General features: G+C 51.9%; 1 protein-coding gene across 1 annotated transcript in view; it reads left to right on the top strand.

Moving 5' to 3' along the window:
* Nucleotides 1-8,953, top strand: part of SLC35D1 (solute carrier family 35 (UDP-GlcA/UDP-GalNAc transporter), member D1) — a 17,832-nt gene that overhangs the window by 7,983 nt on the left and 896 nt on the right. The window contains exons 2-10 of the mRNA XM_009320654.1: nucleotides 98-130; nucleotides 452-519; nucleotides 1,010-1,081; nucleotides 1,905-1,973; nucleotides 2,275-2,377; nucleotides 2,913-3,005; nucleotides 6,313-6,380; nucleotides 7,370-7,448; nucleotides 8,387-8,469. Of these exons, the coding sequence (XP_009318929.1) occupies nucleotides 98-130; nucleotides 452-519; nucleotides 1,010-1,081; nucleotides 1,905-1,973; nucleotides 2,275-2,377; nucleotides 2,913-3,005; nucleotides 6,313-6,380; nucleotides 7,370-7,448; nucleotides 8,387-8,469 (668 nt within the window). The remainder of the gene's footprint in view (nucleotides 1-97; nucleotides 131-451; nucleotides 520-1,009; nucleotides 1,082-1,904; nucleotides 1,974-2,274; nucleotides 2,378-2,912; nucleotides 3,006-6,312; nucleotides 6,381-7,369; nucleotides 7,449-8,386; nucleotides 8,470-8,953) is intronic.

The raw sequence follows: 8,953 nt of genomic DNA, 5'->3' as shown, positions 1-8,953 counted from the left end.
CCCCCCCATCCCCTGACATGGGTGCCCCCACTGATGTCTGCTCTCTGCCCGCAGGTTCCCATCCGCTGTGTGTGTGGGGCTGGGCCAGGTGAGATAGTTCCCCGACCGCGGCAGGCAGGTCCCCCGGCGGGTAAGCTCCCTCCCTGGGCACCTCTCCTCTGCCCCGAGGCTGGGTGGTGGTCTCTGCCCCAGCCCTTCACCCTTGGTGGGCACCACAGGCTTTTTGGCAGCGGGATGCCAGTGCTCGTCGCCCTGGGAGCAGCGAGCCATGCGGGAGCCTGCGGCCGTGGGGCAGCTCTGGGCTGAGGAGCTGGGACACGTGCATGTGTGAACATTTCCATCGCGGGTGGAAATAATTTCATACACATTTATAAAATGAGGTGCTGCTGGGGAGCTCCCTGGCTTTCTCTGGTCGCTCACACAGTGTGTTATCCCTCTTAAAATTTTCTAGACGTTTCCTCTACCTCTTCTGTATTTTGGGAACCAGATCACAGGACTGTTCAGCACAAAGAAACTGAAGTATGGCTGGCTTTTCTCTACTGGGGGGTATACAACAGGGTCCTTGTGGGGGGTCCGGTGTTTGTGGGGAGCTGCTGCTGGGCCCTAAGGCTTTGCAGGGGTGTGGGTGACCGAGCAGGAGCCGCTCGGGGCGATATGGTTCATCCTCTGCCCACGCTAAAATAAGCCACGTGCGTGTTTCCGAATGCTTTCCCCCAGCCTGTGGGTAAGGGAGGGATGCAGGTCCGGCCCTCGCCCACTGTAGGTGAGGGTCTGGGGCCGTCCCCGGGGTCCCCCACCCTGACAAGGTCTGATATGAGCGATACCTTTTCGGGTGTGGGAGTAACAGAGTTCCCGTAAGGAAACTGGCAGGCTCGCCCATGGCTCTGTTCTCTGGAGCCCTTATCCCAGCGCCCGCTTGGGGCATTGCTCTGCGGGTGGCTGCAGAGCTGCGTTTCGTCAGCACCCGAGGGGGGAAGCCCTTTCACCCTGCTAAAACTTCCTCTTGCAGCCTGCCGATGTTCACCGTCCTGCGAAGGTTTTCCATCCTGTTTACAATGTTTGCCGAAGGATTCTTGCTCAAGTGAGTCTTCCCAGCCCCTTCTCTCCAGGGCTCTCGGTGACAGATACCGGTTAGAGTTACACAAGTCTGAAGGTGTTGGAATGACGTGCAGCATGTCAGTGAGTTTTTGTGTGTCAGAGATCCGTGTGGTCAGGGGTTTTGGCTCTAAGCTAGGTTTTAGGAATGAGGGTGGGCGGAGGAAGCGGATACAGAGAGCAGCAGTGTGTTGCTTGCCTTGATGTGCACAGCCCTTTTCCCTGCTGCCTCTCTGCATGCCTGGAGGGAGCTGGGCGAGACAAGGTGCGATGTGTAGCTGCCAGGTGGGGGGAAGATGGATGTGCTCTGTCTCCGCTTGCAGCAGCCTGGCTGTGCAGTGCAGTTTTGGAAGCAGAGGGTGTTGTGCCCGTCTGCCCCTGCTAATGGCTCTCTGCCACCTGGGTGCCTGCAGAGACCCCAAAACTGCTCACGCTGTGTGCTGACAGCCCCCTCCCCAGGGCTGGCACTGCAGTGCCCAGGGTGCTGGGCTGGTCCCTACGCAGTGCCAAGTGCCCCGTGCACAGCTGAACCGTTCGCTGCCATAGGCAGAGTTGTAGCACTCCATAAATTTGAACCTCATCAATGCTAAGTTGTATTTCTTTAAATCATAGAGGTAATTGTCTAAAAATGTCTGGCTTTTACTTGCTGCTTTTGCACGGGTTGGTTTGCTTGGGGTTTCCCCCTTCCCCCCCCCCCAGTATGTGCTGGGAGGAAAGGCCTCTCCCTGCTATTCTCCAAAGTGCTCGCAATACTTCAGTGAAGATTTAACTGTAGATGACGGCAATGTCGTTCTACATCTCTTTTTCAGGAAAAAGTTTTCTTGGAGTATTCAGATGACAGTATTTGCTATGATCATCGGTGCGTTCGTAGCTGCTAGGTGAGCTCCCGGTTTGCTCTCCCCTCTCCTCTGTCTCTGAAGGGTCCCTGTGTGGGCCAGCCAGCAAAGCTAAGGTGAATCAAGTACCACAGTACGTCCCAAGGAGAGAGAGTAAATGCTGATGTTTTACTCTCAGACATGCTCTCTAGTAGGAAAGAATGTTTTACTGACCCAAATCCCAGTCCCTCCTTGTATGATTAACTCTGACAACTTATTGGCTAAACAGAATGTGGAAGAAATCTTGCAAGTGTTACACTCTGCACAGCTTAAAGCTTTAACTCAGTGTTTTTTCCTTTCCCAGTGCTGACTTGGCATTCGATCTGGAAGGATATATTTTTATCCTTATTAACGATGCCTTAACAGCTGCAAACGGTGCCTATGTGAAACAGAAGCTGGATTCAAAGGTAGGCTGACCTTCGGCTTCGTTCTGGGCATTGCAGTGTTGCGCTTGGTTTGGCAGCAGCTTGCATCTGAGGGGGCAAAGAGGGGAGGCTCACTCGGCGCTACCCCATCCCTCTCCCAAAACCGCCTGTCCAGAAGGTTTGGCAATACTGCTGTGCTGCTCTTGGTGCCAGTGTTGCCAAATGGTGCTAGCCAAAGCCGTGCCCCTGTGCTGGTTACGACCGCAGTCCCTTGCGACAGCAAAGAAAAGGCATTTTGATTGGTGGGGGCTGTAAAGCCTGTTGCAAGCTTGTCACCCAAGTCTCTTTTATGTATTTTTTAATATACATATATATTAAAAAATAAAAATATATAAATATACACACACACGCATATATATATTAAAAAAACCGACAACAAACAAAACTCCCAACTCTTCGTCTCTGAGAATCCCATGTGGATTTAGCTCACAAGACCCAGTCTTCAGTAGCAATATGAATAAGGCTTTATGTTCCTGTTTGGAACCAACTTAAATACACAGATGTTTCTTATTTCTAGGAACTGGGAAAATACGGTCTGCTCTATTACAATGCACTGTTTATGATCTTTCCCACCTTGACCATTGCCTACTTCACCGGAGATGCGCAAAAGGTAGGATTCCTGCCCCCAAAAGCAAAACCTTTAGTGGCTCAATACCTTATGGGCAAAACGGGTTGCTTAGAAGAACATTTTACTGTTCGTTACAACGCACTTTTCTGTAACTTAGCCTTCCTGCGTAAAATGGGAAATACTCAAAATGTGAAACTACAAAGTAGTTCATTATCCCCAATTTGCAAATAAGTACTGCGTAGCATCTGAGGGAAGAGGCTGGGGCAGAGGATGGTTTGAGGCCAGGCTTTGGGGTAGAGAGGGAAGCCGTGTAAGTAGAAAGTAACTGTAAGTCTTACATTGGACTTTAAATCCACAGAGTTGCTCCATTCAAGCATTTTTGTAATGCTTGAGGAATGGGGAAGTGCGAGAGCAATAAGTGAAACCAAATATTATTTAAAACAAAGAAGTCAAGTATTTTTAGAATAAATGGGCGTCTTCAAACTTCTTTCTGTCCTTCCCTCTTACTGGGGTGGTTATTATGTTGAATTGCTCTGGAGATCAGTTTGCCCGTGTTGTCCCAACAGGGCACGATCTGATTTACATGCGGTTCTGTGTACAAGAAATTTATATTGTATTATTATTATTATTACACTCATGTGCAGCTATACTCGGTTGGCTCTCCTGAGCAAGAGCACTCACTTTTCATGCCTGCACAAAGGGGCATCCCTCTCCATGAGCAGGGAAGGCAAATGCTGAAGGTTGGAGGTGTTGCCCACCCAGACCCCCATGGGTGCCAATGGCCCCTGCAGACACCCCTGTCCCATCTCCCCCCCAGCCATACCTGGGCAGGGAGAGCCTGGTGGCTTTTTTCTCATTAGGAGCTTAATGCCCTGATGACGAGCCCCAGTAAGCAGTTGCTAAGATAATGAGCTGCGATTAGCAAGGAGAAGTGGTTGCATGGGGTGAAGGTAGCTCAGACCCTGCCCTTCTTAAAGGGCGACTCAGTGGGATATATTTGGGGATAAAGTGCTCATTTATAAGCAGGAACTGGCAGCCGGGGAGCAAAATGTTGCTCTGTGCTGCACTGTGCAGCCTCTGTTCAGCCTGTGGAGAAATCGCCTTTTTTTTTTTTTTTTTTTTGTCTCCCCTGAATAAACTTCTTTTTCCCTGGCTGAGCTCCTGGCAGCCAGAGGCAGACAAAGATGCACTCTGTTGGGGCTGCTGCCAGGAAACTCCACGTTTGCAGCCTGATGAAAAACCTTCTTGTGAAAGGCGTGCAGCTGAACATGTCTCACACGGGAATGGCTCCTGGGGCAGAGCTGGGATGGGGGGCTGCATCGTGGGGGGCCATGCTGGGGAGAGGGGGGTTGCATAGGAAAGCCTCTCACTATACTCATGCATGTGGATGTGTTAAATTTTGTGTTTCATTAACAAGCATCAAAGGTAACAATGTCTCATCATGCCATGCTTTGGGAGAGGCAGAAATGGGCATGCTGATGGCGGTGAGCAAAGCCCTGCAAATCATTCCTGGGGGTGAAGGGGATGGACTGCCTGCAGGAAGGTCCCCCTCAGGCTGGCATTTCATGTCCCTGTTGGAAAGCACCATCCCAGCTGCCTGGCAGGATCCCCGTGTGCTTGGCAGCCCTTCTCTCCCCTGTGCCAGTCCCTGCCCCAGTGGGGGGGAGGTCGGAGGGACCAGCTATTGCCCTGTTCTGTCCTCACTTCCTCACTGCATCACAGACTGGTTGAGGCTGGCAGGGACCTCTGGAGCTCATCTGGTCCAATCCCCTAGAGCAGGTGGCCCAGGACCATGTCCAGATGGGTTCTGGATATCTCCATGGATGGAGACTCCACCACCTCCCTGGGCAACCTGTGCCAGCGCTCGGTCACCCTCACAGTGAAAAAGTGTTTCCTGATGTCCAGAGGGACCATCCTGTGTGTCAGTTTGTGCCCGTGGCCTCTGGTCCTGTCCCTGGGCACCACTGAGAAGACCCTGGCTCTGTCCTCTCTGCACCCTCCCTGCAGGTGTTTATACAGATCCCCCTGAGCCTGCTCTGCTCCAGGCTGCGCAGTCCCAGCTCTCCCAGCCTCTCGTCATAGGAGAGATGCTCCAGTCCCTTCATATCAGTGGCCCTTGCCTGGACTCTGTCTAGTATGTCCATGTCTCTCTCGCACTGGGGAGCCCAGCACTGGACCCAGCACTCCAGGGGTGGCCTCACCAGCACTGAGCAGAGGGGAAGGAACCCCTCCCTTGACTTGCTGGCAGCACTTTGTCCAATGCAGCCCAGGAAACCATTCCCCTTCTTTGCAGCGAGGGCATGTTGCTGGCTCATGATCAACCTGGTGTCCACCAGAACCCTGGGACCGTTCTGCAGAGCTGCTTCCCAGCCGGCCCCAGCATGTCCTGGTGCCTGGGGTTGTTCCTCCCCAGGGACAGGACCTTACACTTCCCCTTGTTGAGCTGCATGATGTTCCTTCTGACCCGTGTCCCCAGCCTGGCTGGCAGCACCACCCTCTGGCCTCCCTCCCTGTCCCCGCTGCAAACCATCTTCTGCTGCTGGAGCTTTGTCCTTGGAGTCATCCCCAGACCTGCAGCTGGCAAAAACGTGGGTTTGGCTGCGTGGAGTGTAACTTTAAATAAATAATTAAAGAAAACCAAACAAACAAACAACCCCCCCCCAACCCAAAAAACCAAACAAAACCCAATTAAAAAAAGCCCTACTGTGAAATCCAGACTTCCTTTAGCCGTTTTGTCACCACTGTCCCTAGAGGTTAAATTCCTCTGGGACATGCTGGCTAAAGTTGCAGTTTGCTCTGCTAATCCCGGCACCTGGTGAGAGCTCTTCTGAGCTTCCCCCCCAGAATTTACTAAATCTATATGTGAACTTTTCATGTCCCTTTCAAATGTCGGAACCCCAGAGAGCTGTCGCTGTGGGTGGCGGTGGCAGGGCTCTCTCACTGGGGTTGCGTTGCAGCAAGCCCCGATGTGGCCAGGGGCCTCAGAGGCTTCCGCTGCTGCCAGCAGCTCGGATGCACAAAATGTGGGCAACCTCAGCTGCTGCTGAGGGGCTCTCAAGAGGGTGATTTTGGACAACAAGTGGCTGGGAAACCTCTTTTCTGGTTCCTCCTGCTTGTATGACTGTTATTCAGTGCTTTTTCCAGGAAGAGGGTGCTCATTTGGGCTGGAAGGTGATGCTGCCGTGGGCAGCCGGCCCTTCTGCGGCCCCAGGATGTCAGGCTGGGCTGTGTTTTGTTTTTTTTTTCCTGCTGTGACGTGAAAGCCGATGTCGGAGGTTTGTTTCTCACCTTGCTGTGAATTACTGCTTCTCCTTCTCCTCCTCTAAGGTTTGGGGTGTGTTTCTTGCAGGCAATGGAGTACCAGGGCTGGGCAGACACGCTCTTCATTGTGCAGTTTACGCTGTCGTGTGTAATGGGGTAAGCATGTACACTGCTACGGCAGGTGCTGCCCGCCCCCGAGGGCTGGGGCACAGCCGTCAACCAGCGGCTGGGTGGGTGGGTTCCAGCAGTAGCATATTTTGGTGGTCTGAGCTGTTCTAGGTTAAAAAAAAATAAATAAAAAATGTATCTAAATCTTTAGTCCTGATAGGGACACCATTTCCTAGAGCTATGGCAGATGGAAATTATTTCCTACCCTGCTTCAGTGCAGGTTTAGCCAAAAAAAGTGGTGGTACAAATACCGCTCTAGAAAAGAGGAGGAGAGATGCAGAGATGAATGGCAATGCCTGAAGCGTGTCATAGAATCATAGAATGGTTTGGGTTGGAAGGGACCTCTAAAGGTCATCTTGTCCAACCCCCCTGCCATGGGCAGGGACACCTTCAACTAGATCAGGTTGCTCAGAGCCCCGTCCAACCTGACCTTGAATGTTTCCAGGGATGGGGCATCCACCACCTCTCTGGGCAACCTGTGCCAGTGTTTCACCACCCTCAGCATAAAAAATTTCTTCCTTATATCTAGTCTAAATCTACCCCCTTTTAGTTTAAAGCCATTCCCCCTTGTCCTGTCGCAACAGGCCCTGCTAAAAAGTTTCCCGCCATCTTTTTTATAAGCCCCCTTTAAGTACTGAAAGGCTGCAATAAGGTCTCCCCGAAGCCTTCTCTTCTCTAGGCTGAACAACCCCAACTCTCTCAGCCTTTCTTCAAAGGAGAGCTGTTCCATCCCCCTGATCATTTTCGTGGCCCTCTTCTGGACCTGCTCCAACAGGTCCGTGTTTTTCTTATGCTGGCGGCTCCAGAGCTGGACACAGCACTCCGGGTGGGGTCTCACCAGAGCAGAGGGGCAGAATCACCTCCCTTGACCTGCTGGCCACGCTTCTTTGGATGCAGCCCAGGATACGATTGGCCTTCTGGGCTGCGAGCGCACATTGCTGGCTCATGGAGCCTGATGTTGGCTCTTCCTCCTGCAGGTTTATTTTGATGTACTCCACGGTTCTTTGCACTCAGTATAATTCTGCTCTTACAACTACAATAGTTGGCTGCATTAAGGTAAGTGGGTTTCTCTGCTCCCGGGGGTGCCGTCAGGCGAGCATCGCGGTAATCATTGCTTGGGGCTTGTATTAAACAGCGGCTTTAGCTGTTGGCATGGGGGCTCAGTGAGCACTTGGAACTTCCCTGGCACCACGGCGCTCTCCAATTCTGCATGGCCTGAGTCATCTTGCACCTCCCCGCTGCCTGCCCGGGATGTGCGGCAAGGTGCTGCCTGCCTGCAGAAGTTACCCCAGCAAAAGCCATGAACAGCCTCGGGGCATCCACAGCCTCCCTGCACCTGCTTCATGTCGCTCCAGCACCGCACGTCCCCCGGCTCTGCCCGCACAGGCAGCGGTGTCTGCTCAGCAGCAGCACGGGAAGGGCTGGATGGAGGCTCTGGGGCTTTTGCTGTGTGCTGCATGGAGGGGGCGTGGCTCCGATGGGATTATTTTTTTTTATTTATTATTTTTTTGCTGCTGTCTGGAGTACAGAGATACTCTGTGGGTGTTTGTACGGCAGTCACAACAAGCAGCCGTGCGTAGTGCTGACTGTGGTCAGTGCATTTAGCTTCACCCAGGGCTAATGACTTGCAAAACACCCAGAAACAGCCATGATCATCTGGGTCACCTCGGCCCAATGAGCCCGTTGCGAAAATAGACGGGCGCTCCTGGATGTTTTTCTGGCTTTAGTGCTGGTCTCGAGATGAGGGAGAGCATCGCAGCCTGGGAGCTGCACTGCCCTGCTGCCCCAGCAATCAAAGCCTCCATTCAGGAGCGTTTCTCAGCAGCTCTAAAACAAACCAACTGCTTTGAATCCAGTATTGTCACCGCTTGCCTATTTCACTATCTGCATCCGGGGTTTCCCACCTCCATACTGCTTTAATGCATAGAGCATGCACTTGTCTCGGGCTGTATAGAAACTTACGCTCTTGTTGCTGAAATCTCGTTCCTTTGCAGAATATTTTAATAACTTATATTGGGATGTTTTTTGGAGGAGACTATATTTTTACATGGACAAACTTCATTGGTTTAAATATCAGGTAAGAACGTCGGGCATTTGCAGTTTTTATTTATGATTTGCAAGTGAAAATTGCTGTGAAACTGAAATGGTTTGACTGGCTCAACAGTTCTTTCAAAAAAAAAACCAAACCCCATGGACTGGTATTCGTACCGCAGCAGGGGAGCTGGCGTGGCACTGACCCACGTCTCGCAGCCCAGGGCGAGCCCTGTGCTGCCGGCAGCACCACTAGGTCCCTTGGCCAAGCTCAGGCTGTGGGGAGCTCCCGGACAGACTTGGGTTGTTTTAAAGCCAGGAGAACGCACAAGCATATTTTAGCAGCAACCTTAAGTTGTTCTCAGAGTTGTGTGTACAAATCATGTAATTAAGGTGGCAAAAGAAATATTTTTTTTTGTTTTATTTCACCTGGTATTTTAGGACAGCTTTTGGAAAAGTCTCCTTTCTGGTCTGGGGTGTATTTCTGTATCGTGAAAAGTCTCCCTGTTCTCCCCCTGTCCTTCAGCAGG

This window comes from Pygoscelis adeliae, unplaced genomic scaffold, assembly GCF_000699105.1.
Source record: "Pygoscelis adeliae isolate BGI_AS28 unplaced genomic scaffold, ASM69910v1 Scaffold402, whole genome shotgun sequence".
Classification (NCBI taxonomy): Eukaryota; Metazoa; Chordata; class Aves; order Sphenisciformes; family Spheniscidae; genus Pygoscelis; species Pygoscelis adeliae.
The sequence above is the reverse complement of the archived record's forward strand: the minus strand, read 5'-3'. Positions and strand labels throughout refer to the sequence as shown.